Source organism: Stylophora pistillata, chromosome 2 (genome assembly GCF_964205215.1).
Source record: "Stylophora pistillata chromosome 2, jaStyPist1.2, whole genome shotgun sequence".
Classification (NCBI taxonomy): domain Eukaryota; kingdom Metazoa; phylum Cnidaria; class Anthozoa; order Scleractinia; family Pocilloporidae; genus Stylophora; species Stylophora pistillata.
The window spans coordinates 42,014,429-42,031,880 of NC_142520.1; the positions used below are offsets into that span (position 1 = coordinate 42,014,429).

The window sequence follows — 17,452 nt, forward strand, 5'->3', positions numbered from 1 at the left end:
CGAATGAGATCATCATGGGGGACGGTATCAAAGGCCATTTTTAGATCGATAAATAAGGCCCCAGTTAGTTTTCCCTCATTCTTAAAATTAAGAATGAGTTGCTCATTGCTCCGAGAGCCGGGAAAGAAAGCCGACTGAGTAGGTAGCACATCAAACTCTCGAGAGTCGTTCGTTTTCTTTGTTTTGACTATGTTCTGCTGCTTTTCATGCTTTTTGCGTTTCCATCGCCGAAATTGTCCAAGAACTCCGAACGTAGATCTAATTCAATTTTTTTCGTGCGCGGGATCAATACGGGCAATCCCGAGCGAGCAAGATGGGCCCATCTCGCCCGCTCGCGTAGTTTGTTACTGCAGATTCATGACGTTACTCTCACTTCATTAAAATTTTTTTCTGACAAACCCTCTGATCGTTACTATGTTGAAAATATACTAAAAGTTACAAAAACATAGCTCAGAGCAACCAAAATCACATGCATGCAACCTTTCAGCATTATTCTCAATTAACTTGACCATGAAACACCACATTCACTCTGACGAAGGGCCAACGCTCGAATCGCCATGCAGCTTTATAACTCTTTACGGTGGCTTAGTTGATAGAGCTAAATTACCATGAAACACCATATGCCTCTAGTATGTGTATACCACAGGAGCCCCAGTCAGTCAATCAACAATCTTTATTTATACACGATAAGTATTTAAAGCGACACTTCGCTTGTGGGGCCGTGTCTAAATAATTAAGTTAGATAACTAATGAATTAGTGAATAAATAGGATATACCCAGCTAAAATCATATCGCTACTTACTACTTACAAGTTTAAAACGATAAAAGCTTAAAATTCTAAAAAACAAGGTGTTACTCAGTGTTAAAAGTTAAAAAGTGTTAAAATTCTAAAAAACAAGGTGGTAGTCAGTGTTAAAGGTTGTAAAAGATTTTATTTGCTCAGAAATCCTCAGTTGTAGCACATTCCAAGTGTTGCATGTGAGAGAAGCCAACACTTATCACCTCTGGAAAAACTCTGGAAAAACTATGGGCAAATAGCCATTTCCTATCAATACGAAATAAATATAATTATGATAAACGTTACTCTTAGATATGACTTGATTGCCTTCATCAGATGCATGTGGAGGTATTGAGTTAAAGTCTTTTGAGTATATCACACAGAAGAGAGAGAGATATCCAGGGTCAAATACAGTAAAGAAATTCATAGAAATTGCAGGGGGATCTGGGTCCTTTCCCCCCTCAGAAATTTTGAAAAATTGAGTTGGCAGAAACCGTATTTGGTGCATTTTTAAGGCCTGTTTTGTGATAACGTCCTTCCTTTCAAATCACTGGTATTCAGTATACGTCTGGCTTGCATGGCCCATCATGGGGTGTGTACACTTTCATTCAACTCTGCTACCTATGGGCCTGCAAAGGAGTCTTCTGCTGTTTCCAAAATTAGTGGGAGATTCAGTTGGTAAAGCCTCTCCATCTGAATTGAAGCAGTACAGGCTGAGATAACACATTAAATATCTTCGCAGTCTTATTGCACTGTCATGCATGCTAGTAAGGGACCTAGCATTATTTACAGGGAGGGGGGAGCTGGTGGAAATGAGAAATAAACTTCTCAAAAACTTTAATTTCCCCCTTTCTTGGGGACACACTTTTTATTGCCCCCCCCCCCCCCCCTTCATAATTCTTTAAATTAATTTTTTGCTGGTATTGATATTGCAGAACTTTATTTGATCCCCCCTTTTTATGTGCACACAATTTGTTGGTCCCCCCCCTCCCTGTAAATAATGTTAGGTCCCTAACAAGAACTATGTCGAGCATCAGTTGGGGAATAAGAAAACAAAGATGTAGGTTATTTGGGATAAAAGCTTTCTGATCATTGAACAGAAAGGAAAATGAAAGAAATATGACTTGGTTAAATATTGACACCTTTAATACCAACTGTCTGTAAAAGAAAAAAAGAAAAGTAGCCAGGCTCTTGGCCAGTGTATAAACAGGCAAACAACGTCAAGGTCTGTTGTCCTGATAGCCACAACTGTTGTCTGTTATTCACTCACTCTTTTACTTGCCTCCACTGACTCAAAGAAAGGAACAGGCATGAGCTACAGTTTGTACAGCTCTCTGAATGCTAACTCTGGTTATCATGATTGACAAAAGCCAGAATCGGAGTTATCAGACAATTTAAAAAAGCTGCAGCCTGCTAATGTTGTACTGTTGCTATACAAGGCCTACAAACAGCCTTACATGAAATACTGCCCATCACTTTTACGAGGGATGAATAGAACATTGAACAATAACCTTGCATCTGCCTACTTGTTCTGAAGTGAATATACCGTACTTGTAAGAGTCTGCTTCTATGGGCTTGTGTGAAATCATTAACATACACCTTTTTGAAGTTAAGTAAAAGAATCCTTTGTACTGCTTCCAGGTTTGTTTTAAATAAATCACATACATCATACAATTTTTCTCGAACACACTCTATTTTGATGACAGTAACTGTATGTATATAGGGTACATCTATACTTATGAAGTTAAAAAAAAAAGTCCCCTTTGTTCACCTCTCTGGGTGATGATGATTGACACTGGTCCTAGAAAAGTGAGGAGGCAAAGCCTATTTGTTCTGAAGTGATTAAACACAAACGTGCACTATAAAAGGAGAGGTGCCTTAGGTGCCTCTGGGGTAACAATGGTGAAAGGGACAAATGCTGGTAGACAAACAAAAGGAGCTAATGAAATATCTATTGTTTACTTGCACCAGCATGGTGGCAATGCTGTAACATGTGAACCACCTACTTCGATTTCAAATTTACCGCCACAAATAAAGACAGTTTCCATTGGAGAAAGGAAATACAAATGTCAAAAATTATTGTACTATGATAAAAACATAAAACAATTTTGCGGGGAATGCACCCGCTGTTCACTGCTTTGGATTAGTTATAGCTCAAGCTGGCTTGACTCTTAGACTTCTACATCACACATACACACATACATACATACATACATACATACATACATACATACATACATACATACATACATACATACATACATACATACATACATACATACATACATACATACATACATGGTTTATTTGATAGAGCAGGTTACTAGGTAGGCAAGACTAAAGTCCTGATGTGGACCTGCTAGCTAATTTAAAACTTTACACTTAATTAAGGAATACAAATATGTACATATATATATAGAAGTTAATAGAATACAATAATTAGTTCAAAAATATGTATAAATATTGTACTTATTCGTAATTGATGAAGATTCCTTTGAATAAGATATACTGTTCAAGATCAGTTTGTTTTTCTTCAGTTTTTCTTTGAAAGCTTCAAGGCTGGACGCCTCCTTTATGCCGTCCGGGAGAATATTCCAAGCAAGGGCAGCCCTATGTTTAAAGGTCAATCGTCCTGTTTCAGTTTTTGGTCTTGTTACATTTATGTTCAAGGATTTTCTAAGGCCACGTTTGGGCACTTTTTGTAACTAGGTTATTTACACCACAGTTGATTGACAAATGGTCCAGATCGAGGTACCTAAGGTACCTCTCCTTTTATAGCGTGCCTTCATGTTTAAAAGACCCTGCTGCCAGGCTTGAATTAAGTAAATTCAATACACCTTAATGATGTTGAGCAAAATGTGCACTTTTACGCATCTCTTGGTGTGCAAAATTGACACAGGTTAACATAACAAACATGCTTGATAGTGTTAACGCATACTCCCCTTTCTCAAACTAAATACAAGAGCCTGACTCCCAGCGAGTAAATTATACAATATATACAGTTGTGTGAGTAATAATGCCCTTTGCACATCCTGCTGCCAAACTTGAATTAAGTAAATTCAATACACCTTAATGATGTTGAGCAAAATGTGCCCTTTTACGCATCTCTTGGTGTGCAAAATTGACACAGGTTAACATAACAAACATGATTGATAGTGTTAACGCATACTCCCCTTTCTCAAACTAAATACAAGAGCCTGACTCCCAGCGAGTAAATTATACAATATATACAGTTGTGTGAGTAATAATGCCCTTTGCACACCTCTCTAGGTGTTGACAATAACACCACTTGTTACTATTGACATAAGCCAAAGAACAAAGCTTACCGATACTTCTACTAAAAGTGAATACAAGAGCCTGCTTTCAGGCTTGTCTTCATTAACAAAAAAGTCGCAGGTAAACATGAATCAAGTAAACCTTTGCACACCTCCCTGGGTGTAGACAATTGACACTGTTTATCAACCCAATGTACGTGTGCTTAGAACTTCCTACAAGACTCGTTTGTAGCAGAGCCACTGTACTACAAAAGTCATTTATATTGTAAAATTTCATGCATATGCTTTACGATTATGAAGGAAAACACAATAATTGTTCATTTCACACCCTCTTGTGCCAGTTCAGGGTGTTTGGTCTTGTTTCAGGCTACAGAGAAATAAATACAACATAACTAGAATTAATTGTTTTTGTATTCAATTGAAGTACTGGTAACACATAACTCTCAAAAAGTATAATTTACCAGCTCTCTGCTGAGGTAAACCTAGTAAGTGACTGAAAATGAATTGACAGAGAGCAGGTGTAATCACTTGTAAATGCATGGTTGACAATGTTTTAATTTGGTTAACCTAGCGATACTTTGTAGTTACTGTAACATCAAAAGAAATTATTTACTACCTGGAGGATGCATTCACTCATATTCCATGTTAATGAGTCTTGCCTTGTTGAGCTGTGAGGGAACAAAAAAGAGACATTAAAATGAGACACAAAAGCCCAAAAGATTGCATTGTATTGTGAAATCATGTAATTATCAAGCAACCAAATTTAACAAATCAATGTTGTACACAAAATGAAGCTATCATAATAATTTTTACCAAAGTTAACACGTTATAGATGTGATTCTTCATGAGATCACAAATTTAAGTATGATGCATTATTTACTAGCCTTTAAATATTTTAATCTCAAAGAGTAAGTGCTAAAAAGTAGCCTCCCCCAACACCATACCCCTTCTAAATCCTCTGCGATCCATTGTAATCAATCCTGAAGGTTTTTATTTCCTTTTTTCAGAATATGCTGATTACAAATAAATATTACACTCCAACTGACAACTCATATGGAAATAATTTAAAGCTCTTTTGAAAATTACTCTTCATAGAAATGAGTTCCAGGTATTATTAGGTAAATAAGTGATGTAAAGTTACAGCGAAAAAGGCACAATTGATTGACACCTGATTATGTTTAACTAAATACGTGAATTTAGGAACAGTCACAGCCCAGCTCAACACAAACAACAAGTTGAGTGGGACAGAACATGAATACTGTATTTACCTGTGTATAATACGCACTTTATTTCTATAAAAATAAGCATGAAAATTATGGTGTGTATTATACACAGGTTCTATTGTTTGTCAAGCACATCCTAATTTGCATACTTTAAAAACACAACAAAGAAAATAACAAAAGCCTTAATTCAATATATTTTCAATAAAAAAATTATTGGTGCCTACTAGGTTTTTACTCTGTAATCAAGATGAAAGACAAAAATAGCTAAATATTTTTGCAAGTGTGCAAACAGGCATACAGATCAGATTTCAAAGTGAATATGCAAATTTGGCCACGTGTGAAGAGATCTCATGTTACATGGAACTTTTCAATGAGTAGCAAGATGAAAGTGAGCAAGAAATATTTCAGGACAAAAGACTTATTCAAAGTACTTCTTGATTTGTTATAAGCAAAAAACATACAAATTTTTCATGTGTACAAAGCCCATTCTGTGGTATTCATCATGGTTATATTGTTGTTTACTTGATTGCGTGGCCAGAAAATTGCATAGCGTTAGGTTAAAAATGAAAAAAATACGACCATTTGACACAAAATCTTCATTAATTTTTGGACTTATTCTTGTTCACTCATAATATTTACTGGGCCATGGAATCATTGAATTAGCTAGACCTCACCTGAAGTCCTAAAGTTTGGTTTCAAGTCAGAATATTGTCACAAACAACTACCAGTAAGTTGCAAAAGACATTAGTGTTAACGATATCTAGTCAATTTCTTGTTCTTGTAGTCTCAATACACATTTGTGTGAAGACTTAGCTTGTCTTTTAGCTGTTAAATTTTTATCTGATAAATTTGGTCAAAAACAAAGGTGTGCATTATACAATTGGGTGGGTATTATACATGGGTAAATACAGTTACACTATTTTCTCTAAAACAGTTGTCGATTTTGTACAAAGAAAATGAATATTAAAATTATTGGTCTCACATTCAAGCAACAGCTTGGTACATGTAGTTTTTGTGTCACATGTGCCTAGGCCATGGGTATAAGCTTTCAAGCAGAATTGGCTACCCTGTCTAAAATTAATAAAGTTTGACTCTCCTTTAACCCTTTATGCCCCAGTAGTGACCAACATCTAATTTCTCCTAACAACATCACTGCCTGATCAAAATGTGCAGATCCCGAGAATAAATGAAATGATCACCAAAGATGAAATGTCTTCAGTTGATGTTTGAACAAATTCTCTCAATCAGTATTAAAATAAGAAACATATAGAATAGTGACGAGAATATACATGTTGATATTGGGGCTTAAAGGTTTAAGAACCTTGATGTTTTTAAAAATAAGATTAAAACACAGCTTTTTAAAGAGGCTTTTATTAGTTAGTTGACCACCCTTTTTTCCTTTTTATTGCATATATTACTTTAGTTAATCTTAGCAAGTCAATTGTATCTTATTTTAGGTATTAACTTTCATGACTGTTATATACAGTTTACTTTCTTTAATAACTTGGATGTTTTTTATTTTTAGAATTATGATTATTGTAATTCATTAAATTTAATTTTCATGCATTATGTCATGCATTATGTCATGCATTATGTCAGGTCATGCATTATGTCGTGTCATGCATTATGTCAGGCTACAGCAGATGAAACTTAATATTACCTTTACATACATGTTTACATTTACATTGAAAATAAAATTCAACTGCAGAGAATATATTGAACACTGACTAGAGCTAGAACATGTATACATACAAAGAACAGAAGCAAGTCACATAAAAGAAATTCATACCAGAAACTATCCGCAGCATCTCATCAACAAGAGCTCCACACTGTCTCTCCCAGCTGTACATCTCGTCATAATGTTTGCGCAGTAAATCAGCCTCTTCGAGACGTAGTTTCCAGTCCTTGTCTCTGACTTTCTTAATTGCCTTAGACCACTCACTGTCATTCTCTGACTCCACAATGGATAACGATCCACCAATGACAGGTTTCAGGGCTTCACCGAGTCCTGATGCACCATGTACCAGGATAGGGAGGCCAGATGACAAGGCTGCAAGACCAAACATTCCAAATTCCTGTTCACTGGAGGGCATGATGGCAAGATCTGCTTCACACAGCCACCCTTTCAACTCTTCTTCATTTTTGGGAGGGCTTCGAATGATCAGCTGATGTTTAGAGACCTTACATTCCATAAGTTTCTTAACAAATTTCTTTCGTTCTCCTTTGGCAGCACCAACAAGAATAATCTCATAGGATCTATCCTTCAACCCAGCAACTGCTTTGGCAACGATGTCAAGACTTTCTCTGTCAAAATGCCTGGCACTACCATGTCCTGCAATCATGATACGAAACTTTTTCCTATCACAAGAGGTATCTGTGACATCATCATATTCATGGAGTATACCTGGAGTAAACTCAAAAACTGTTTTCTTCTGACGAGAGAATGAAGCAGAAAGTTTGTCAGCCATCTTTGGTCCAACAGCAACTGGAAGATCTGCCATTTCCATAATTGGTTGAACATTGCATCCACCATCTAATTCCTCTTCACTCTCAGCCAGGGCATCTCTCAATTCTTCATTTTTGGAGAGGCTTTCATCCACAGCATCACCCCCAAGGAGTATACTCTTACAGTGGTGACGTTCCTTGAATAGTTGGGCCATTTTGTTAAGTCTCCCACCCATACCAATCACAATGTCTGTAGTGAGGCCTTCTGGTGGGTAGGAGAGCCATTCAGTGCGATCATTAAGTCCACATCGCTCTTTTGCTTCAACAATGGTAACATTATGACGTTCAGCATGTCTCTTGTACCCATCATGACATGAATCTTCAGGGACCAGGACAGAGACTTTCAACCGAGGGAATTTTGCCAGTTGTTTGGACAACTCTTTTCCAAGGTTTGAAGAATATGACCCCCCCCACAACCACTCCCATTGAGTTGCTAGGATGGTAACTTTGAGTGGATTGTCAGAGGAATATCTTTCATTGCCAGGCAGCTGATTAATTATTTGTTTCACACAACTCGCTGCTTTTGCTTCTTCCTGCTAAAGAGGAACAACAAAAAAAGTCATGTTTTACAACTGATGATAACAAAGGTAACTGACAGAGAGACCACCATTGTTTGTACATGTAATATGTGTAATGTGCCTAGCCGTCATGTTTAGCGCATCACATTGTATTATTTTCTGCTATAAATCATGCCATGATGTCACAAATACATTTTGATAAATAGTATGTGCATCAAAATTTACTTGGCTTTGATCAATATGTGCTGCTTCGTGCAAAATTCTTTATTTCAGAATGTCCCAGATTGAAACACCGTTTCTGGTTTGCTACTTGTTTGGCAAAGTTTTCTGCACAAACTTTGCTGCTACAAGGGAGACTTTTGTTTCAAAACTGATGACCAGTATAAGCCTGAGATTAATTTTAAATCTGCACATGCACACATGCATGCACATATGCATGCCACATGCTTTTCAGTCATGTAAGCACATTCTAAAATGTATCCACCTCAGCTCTACATCATAAAACACACATCTACATGTAGGTTATATGTTCAGCATAGGGTGTAAAAATCTTAATTTCTCTGATAGAATCATGCCCCCCCACCCCCCCCCCCCCCCAATAAAGGGCTATCCTTCTCCTGGCCTGGAAATTGTAGTAAATAGCAGTAGAACTTTGCTGAACAGTAATATTGCAGCAAGGTTAATATCCATTACTTAATATCCAGTGCAATTATTGTTTTTTGATCATACAGGCTGATTTACAGGGTGACAAAATTTTGTATTTCTGATAATATAATTATGTAAATATCACATTGAATTAATTAAATATTTATTACTTTTATTCTAAAATCTTGTCGTGTAATCCATAATTATAAGTGGTATAAGATCTCTAACTAGTCTCATCACTACAATTTCTTATATTTTCCATACTGCTTTCATCATGAAAAGAACTTCTCAATGCTGTTTATCAAAAGTACCCTCCTCAGGTACTTTCTACTTGATGTTTTTCATCAGTTTTAAAGATAGCTTAAAATCATGAGAGGTTTCATAGTTTTCCATCAGATTGCTCGACAGCACTCAGAAACTGAAGTTTTCCTATGAGAAGTTAGAGAATTACAAGAATGCAATGAAAAACTGTCATGATTTGAAGTGCAATCAAACCAAACTTAGTTGTCATTTTGCTGTGCTTGTCCCTTGTTCTTCATCTTTCTCATTAATCAGAATTCATTGACCTCTTATTCTTTTACTGGTATGAGATCCCTTACTAGTACAAAAAATGTACAGTTCAACAATTTACAAGAATTTCCATATTGCTTTCAGCAGGAAAAAACTTCTTAGTGATCTTTTTTACCTACTCACCTGCTACTTACTATTTAATGTTTTTTCTCAGTTTTAAAGATCACTTCTCAAAATCAGAGTTCAAGTTTAATAGTTTTTCACTACATTGCTCATTGTAGTATTCAGAAGCTTTGATATTCTGCTGTAAAAGGTTAGAGAAATGCAGTGAAAAGCAGGTAAAATCGGCCTTTATAATTTCCGCTGTTCAAGCACCTGCGATGCAATCAAACCAAACCAATAGATGTTACTTATTTTTACAAGAGAAACAAGCTTTTCTCTTATTCCTCTTCCTCCTCATCAAAAACTTATTGACATGTATCTCCTCACAGCAACAAAACAGGAAGGCACTGAGCTTCTCATTACAGAGGTACCTGGTAAATACTCTTTTAATCTCATCCCAGCTAGCCAATCAGCAAGTGTAAAAAGCACTACTTACTTAACATGATTGTTGTAAATTACACTTTCTAGTGTCTTACACTTAAACTCTTACATGTACCTTGCACTGTATCAAAATATCTGCATGTCCAATTTGAATTGCTACTGTTCTGGATTTACTAGCCTGTCACACATGTGATGATCCTTTTGTGTTTCTACATGAAGACAAGGTAAGTAATTGCAGAGCAATGGTAATTCAAGCTGGACTCTATATTTTGAGTCAGTGCACATTTGAGGGAAATATAAGATATACTAACAGCTTCTCTTTTACTGAAGTTTTTTCTAAGTGTTAAAGATTGCTTCAAATCATGCCATGTTTCATAGTTTTCCATAAGATTGCTCTACAGTATTCAAAATATTTGATATTTTGTCATAAAAGGTTGGCGAAATGCAATATATGATAACACTGTGTAATTACATAACTTACCACTTTTTTATATAATTAATAAATGCAATCGAAACAAAGTTAAAAGTCGGTTTGCTTGCTTTTCCTTGTTCCTCTTTTCCCTCATCAATCACAATCTATATATCTCTTATTGTTTAGTAGTATGAGTTCTCTCGCTTGTTCAATAAATGTACAGTAAAACAATTCATACGAATTTTCAAATTGCTTTCCTCAGGGAGAGAACTTCTTCATCCTTTTTTTTACCTGCCCACCTAACACTATCTATTTAACTTTTTTCTCAATTTTTAAGGTCATCGATTATAATCATAACATGTTTCATTTAGTGGTTTTTTCATTACATTGTTCATCACAGTATGTGGAAGCTTCAATATTCTGCCAGAAAAGGTTGAAGAAATGCAGTGAATTAAACAGGTAACATTCTTTCACTTAATGTTCAAGTGCCTGTCAGATGCAATCAAACCAAACTTAGTTGTGACTACATTGGTGAGCTTTTCTCTTATTCTTCTTCTTCCTCATCAATTAAAATTTATTAACATGTACCTCCTCACCACATCAAAACAAGAAGGCACTTTGTTTCTCATTACAGAGGTACCTGGTAAACACTGTTTTAATCTCCTCCCAGCTAGCCAATCAGCAAGGGTAAATGGCACTACTTATTTGACATGTTGTAAATCACATCTTCGCTTTAACTCTTATATGTAACATATCTGAGGGAAATGTAAGATACTGACTGCTAGCTTTTCTTGTACTGGGGCTTAATTTTTCTTAGTGTTGAAGATTATTCAAAATCATGAGATGTTTCAAAGTTTTCCATTACATTGCTTATCGCTATTCAGAAACTTTGATATTTTTTCATAAAAGGTTAGAGATATGCAGTGTAAGGTAACATTATGAAATTAAATAGCTTACCTCTTGACGCCTTTCCTGAAATGAAATGCAAAAGCCAAAGTTAGTTGTCACTTTGTCTTCTCTTGTCCCTCGTCTTCCTCACTGATCAAAATTTGTATATTTCTTATTGCTTATTGGTCTGAGATCTCCCACTAGTACAAAAACTGTACAGTAAAACAATTTATAAGAATTTCCATATTACTTTCCGCAGGGGAGAACTTCTCAATGCTTTTTTTACCTGCCCATCTGGTGCTTCCTATTTTATTTTTTTTTTGGTCGTTTTAAAAATCACTGCTTGTAATCATAACATGTTTCATTGTTTTTCACTACATTGCTCATTCTTTGCTCTTGTTCAAGTGCCTGTGATGCAATCAAACCAAACTTAGTTCAGTTTTTTTGGTAAGCTTTTCTCTTATTCCTCCTCTTCCTCATTAATCCAAAATTTATTACATGTAACATGTACCTCCTTGCCACAGCAAAACAGGAAGGCACTGTGCTTCTTATGACAGAGGTACCTGTTAAATACTGTTTTAATCTCCTCCCAGATAACCAATCAGCAAGGGTAAAGAGCACTACTTATTTGATATGTTGTAAACTTCACTTGCACTTAAACTCTTACATGTACCATGTTAGAGAGAAATGTTCATGTAAGATACTAATTAACAGCTTCTCTTTTTCTGAGAATTTTTCTAAGTGTTACACATTTCTTAAAATTACAACATGTTTCATAGTTTCTCATTAGATTGCTTAAAAGTATTCAGAAACTTTGATATTTTGTCTTAAGAGGTTCAAGAAATGCAATGCAAGGCAAAATCACTTAATTACATAACTTACCAGATCATCCATTATCTGAAATAAATGCAATGAAACCAAAATTAGATGTCAGTTCACTTTGCTTTTCCTAATTGTTCCTCTTCTCCCTTATTGATTACAATTTCTTTAATATCTCTTGCAGCTTGTGGGTCTGAGATCTCTCACTAATTAACAGCTTCTCTTTTTCTGAGGATTTTTCTAAGTGTTACACATTTCTTAAAATTACAACATGTTTCATAGTTTCTCATTAGATTGCTTAAAAGTATTCAGAAACTTTGATATTTTGTCTTAAGAGGTTCAAGAAATGCAATGCAAGGCAAAATCACTTAATTACATAACTTACCCGAAGATCCATTAACTGAAATAAATGCAATGAAACCAAAATTAGATGTCAGTTTACTTTGCTTTTCCTAATTGTTCCTCTTCTCCCTTATTGATTACAATTTCTTTAATATCTCTTGCAGCTTGTGGGTCTGAGATCTCTCACTAATTAACAGCTTCTCTTTTTCTGAGAATTTTTCTAAGTGTTACACATTTCTTAAAATTACAACATGTTTCATAGTTTCTCATTAGATTGCTTAAAAGTATTCAGAAACTTTGATATTTTGTCTTAAGAGGTTCAAGAAATGCAATGCAAGGCAAAATCACTTAATTACATAACTTACCAGAAAATCCGCTGGCTGAAATAAATGCAATCAAACCAAAATTAGATGTCAGTTTACTTTGCTTTTCCTAATTGTTCCTCTTCTCCCTTATCAATTACAATTTATTTATCTCTTAATGCTTGTGAGTATGAGATCCCTCACTAGTATTGCTTTCCTCAGGGAGAGAACTTCTTAATGCATTTTTTTAACCTGCCCATCTGGTGCTTCCTATTTGATTTTTTTTTTTTTTGGTCATTTTAAAAATCACTGCTTGTAATCATAACATGTTTCATTGTTTTCCACTACATTCCTCATTCTTTTCTCTTGTTCAAGTGCCTATGATGCAATCAACCCAAACTTAGTTCAGTTATTTTGGTAAGCTTTTCTCTTATTCCTCCTCTTCCTCATAAATCCAAAATTTATTACATTTAACAGGTACCTCCTTGCCACAGCAAATCAGGAAGGCACTGTGCTTCTCACCACAGAGGTACCTGGTAAACAGGTAACATCTCCTCCCAGATAACCAATCAGCAAGGGTAAAGAGCACTACTTATTTGATATGTTGTAAACTTCACTTGCACTTAAACTCTTACATGTACCATGTTAGAGAGAAATGTTCATGTAAGATACTAATTAACAGCTTCTCTTTTTCTGAGAATTTTTCTAAGTGTTACACATTTCTTAAAATTACAACATGTTTTATAGTTTCTCATTAGATTGCTTAAAAGTATTCAGAAACTTTGATATTTTGTCTTAAGAGGTTCAAGAAATGCAATGCAAGGCAAAATCACTTAATTACATAACTTACCAGAAAATCCACTGGCTGAAATAAATGCAATCAAACCAAAATTAGATGTCAGTTTACTTTGCTTTTCCTAATTGTTCCTCTTCTCCCTTATCAATTACAATTTATTTATCTCTTAATGCTTGTGAGTATGAGATCCCTCACTAGTATTGCTTTCCTCAGGGAGAGAACTTCTTAATGCATTTTTTTAACCTGCCCATCTGGTGCTTCCTATTTGATTTTTTTTTTTTTTGGTCATTTTAAAAATCACTGCTTGTAATCATAACATGTTTCATTGTTTTCCACTACATTCCTCATTCTTTTCTCTTGTTCAAGTGCCTATGATGCAATCAACCCAAACTTAGTTCAGTTATTTTGGTAAGCTTTTCTCTTATTCCTCCTCTTCCTCATAAATCCAAAATTTATTACATTTAACAGGTACCTCCTTGCCACAGCAAATCAGGAAGGCACTGTGCTTCTCACCACAGAGGTACCTGGTAAACAGGTAACATCTCCTCCCAGATAACCAATCAGCAAGGGTAAAGAGCACTACTTATTTGATATGTTGTAAACTTCACTTGCACTTAAACTCTTACATGTACCATGTTAGAGAGAAATGTTCATGTAAGATACTAATTAACAGCTTCTCTTTTTCTGAGAATTTTTCTAAGTGTTACACATTTCTTAAAATTACAACATGTTTCATGGTTTCCCATTAGATTGCTTAAAAGTATTCAGAAACTTTGATATTTTGTCTTAAGAGGTTGAAGAAATGCAAGGCAAAATCATGTAATTACATAACTTACCAGAGGGCCATCCATCTGAAATAAATGCAATCAAACCAAAATTAGATGTCAGTTTACTTTGCTTTTCCTAATTGTTCCTCTTCTCCCTTATCAATTACAATTTATTTTTCTCTCATTGCTTGTGAGCATAAGATCTCTTACTAGTACAAAAAATCTACAGTAAAACAATTAATAAGAATTTCCATATTGCTTTCCTCAGGAAGAGAACTTCTTAATGCATTTTTTTAACCTGCCCATCTGGTGCTTCCTATTTGATATATTCATTTTTCTTTGTTCTAAAGATCATTGCTTATAATCATAACATTTTTCATTTTAGTTTTCCACTACATTGGTCAATACAGTATGCAGAAGCTTTGATATTCTGCCATAAAAGGTTCACTCACTTGTTCAAGTGTCAGTGATACAATCAAACCAAACTTAGTTGCTACGTAATTGGTAAGTTTTCTCTTTTTCCTCTTCTTCATAAATTGAAATTTATTGACAGGTACCCTGTCATCACAGCACTGAAAACAGGAAGGCACTTGGCTTCTCATCACAAAGCTAAGTAGTATTTTAATCAGATACAAGCCAGCCAATCAGCATGTGTGAAAAGCATTTAAATCAACTGACGTGTTGTAATAATTTATTCCCTTACACTTTAACTCTAGTGATACTTGAGGAAAATGTGAGATGTAAGTTCTCTTTTATGCCTCACTTCCCCCCCAAAAAATATTGCAAACATTATTGAAAATCTTTCAAGAATTCTCTAAATCTCCAGTCAGTGACAACGATTTTACTACGACAGTTTGTCCAAGATTACAATATCTTGCCTGTCCGTTTTTCGAAAACAGTATCCAGTGGAATGGTAAGGGTAAAAGGTTCAATACTGTACCGTCAAACTAAGATCTCCAATTATTTTCTTATAAAAAATGAATCTCAAAAGAATACAAAAACATGACGCTGGACGAGAGAGTCTGTGATGCTGACTGAGAAATCTAAATTAACCCTCTAAGCCCCGACTGTGACCAGCATCTATGCCTGATCAAATGTGAAAAGATGAAATGTCTTGATGTTTGAACAAATTCCCTCAATCAGTAAAATAAGCAATCATTCTACCAAGCATTGCTGGATAAAAGTGATCTAACGACGCTTCAGAACAGAAGACTGCAAGATATCGCTATCTTTATGTAAAGGGTGAAACAATTTAACTATGCCCCATCAAAATATGCGAGCTATTTCACACGCATTGCTCACCCTACAACTTAAGGACGGCAGAGTTCGCCATTCAATGATAATTTTTAGACCGAACACTCAAGGCCTGAAAAATTTCGTCATTCTTTCCAAAGAATTGGTCGAAAAATCTGGAATTCTCTACCCTCAGATATAAAAAAATTGCCAAAATCCACCTTCCGTATAAAGTTAAGGGATAAACTCTTTGAAGTTTTATTGAAATCTGATGACTACCTTGATATCAACGGAAATTATGCACCAATTAACTGAAAAGCTCTGAAACACGACTTGATTTTTATTTTCCTGTCATGTTCAAGTCCGTTTTCGAAAACGGTGTCCAACACTGCCAAGCTAACATCTCCAATTAATTCTCTTAAAAAATAATTCTCAAAAGAATACAGAAATATGACTTTGGATGAAACAGCCAGTGATGCTGATTGAGAAATCTAAATTAAGTGATATCTCAATATTTTGTTACCTCCTGTAAGTTCATTTCCCGAGCCTCCGGAGACTCCAGCCGACGACGTTTAGAAGGACTTGACTCCTCTCCGCTCATATTTTACAAACTCGTCTTGATGATCTATCTCGACATGTGACTCAAAAAATTCTCCTTTGTGACTGTAATTAGCAGCTCTTTCTCGATTCTCGAGTTCACCCGTCGTTTCAGCCAGAGTTCCTAACACTTCCAAATATCGACTTTGCAGTAGTCGCAGATCCCTATTGCTTCGGTAAGCACTTTCACTTTCTAGCCTCTTTCAGCCTCGATGCCAGGCAACTTAGGCTCCAAGCTTTCCAAATGTTTCACTGTGTAACGACTGAGCCTATGAGCTTCACTTGAGCAGAATGGACTGGACTGGACTGGACTGGACTGGACTTCATCGCTGAACTAAAAAGCGGCATTGAAAGAAGAAGATGATGTGAAATGATTAACAAAATGGTGCAATGAATTTGGTGCCAGCAAAGATACAAGACATTTGAGGTGCTCAGACAAGCAAATAAGCAAGCAGACAAATACACTATCAAAGACAAAACCCCTCGGAAACAAACTGCAAAAAAAAAAAAAAAAAAAAAAAGAAAAAACCACAAGTTTTGACAGTCTGATCTAACCCAAGCCAACGGTTAAAACGTTTCACCCGCAAAGGGTGTTAGCAGCATGTGCAGAAACTTCGCCTTCGAAACAAGAAACATAAAAGCAGGAGTTTGTAACCTAAAATATGATAAGCGGTGGTTTGATAATTGCTAATTTCCCATTAAACTATCCCTACAGGTATAAAAATGCCCAGACTCTCCTGGGATTCACTTTGCTGAACAGCAGATGTCACGTTTACGTTGACGAACGTTCATCCTTAAGGCTCAGAACCCTTTTTTTTTTTTAATGAATGAAAGTTTAATGATATATTACAATATTACAATATTGCAAAAAATATGCGCTGCCCGCAGTTAGCAAAGGCTAGTCGAGGAGGGCAGTGTTTAATACGTATATTATAAAATAAAAAGATTTACAGAGCAAGAGATTAAAAATTCTAGACAAATTACAACTACATTAATACATTTAAGTTACGGCAAGACAACAGAACAAGCTGGGGTCTTATAGTTGTGCTATTAAAGTAGACAAATCAATATAATTAACAAAATTTTTTATCACAGACACTTACAAAGTTTCATTGGTTAATAGAATTTCCGTTTACGGCTAGCAGTACAAACCATTGTTTATCTTCATTTCCTCAACGTCAAGGTGTCACTCATATGCTAAGAAGTTCGGAGTTTTCTAGAGTTCGGAGTTCTTTATCCCTCGGAGGCAAAATCCAAAATAAGTCATGACTGCTAAATTGATCTATATTATTATTATTA

At 35.5% G+C, this 17,452-nt stretch overlaps 1 protein-coding gene across 1 annotated transcript; it reads right to left on the bottom strand.

The window, feature by feature from the left end:
• Window positions 1–1,902: 1,902 nt before the first annotated feature.
• LOC111342361 (uncharacterized) lies at window positions 1,903–17,452 on the bottom strand. The gene is made up of 11 exons (XM_088747133.1): window positions 17,257–17,452; window positions 16,080–16,487; window positions 14,393–14,407; window positions 13,611–13,625; window positions 12,824–12,838; window positions 12,502–12,516; window positions 12,180–12,194; window positions 11,367–11,381; window positions 7,066–8,317; window positions 4,670–4,721; window positions 1,903–4,420 (listed from the first exon to the last, which is right to left on the bottom strand). The coding sequence occupies exons 2-10, from the start codon at window positions 16,155–16,157 to the stop codon at window positions 4,699–4,701; spliced, it is 1,443 nt and encodes a 480-aa protein (XP_088603259.1). The 5' UTR covers window positions 16,158–16,487; window positions 17,257–17,452; the 3' UTR covers window positions 1,903–4,420; window positions 4,670–4,698.

Coding starts and splice junctions, on each gene's coding strand:
- LOC111342361 (XM_088747133.1), bottom strand. CDS start 16,157: ATGAGCGGAGAGGAGTCAAGTCCTTCTAAACGTCGTCGGCTGGAGTCT. Junction 4,722..7,065: donor GATGCTGCGGATAGTTTCTG/GTATGAATTTCT, acceptor GTTCCCTCACAG/CTCAACAAGGCAAGACTCAT.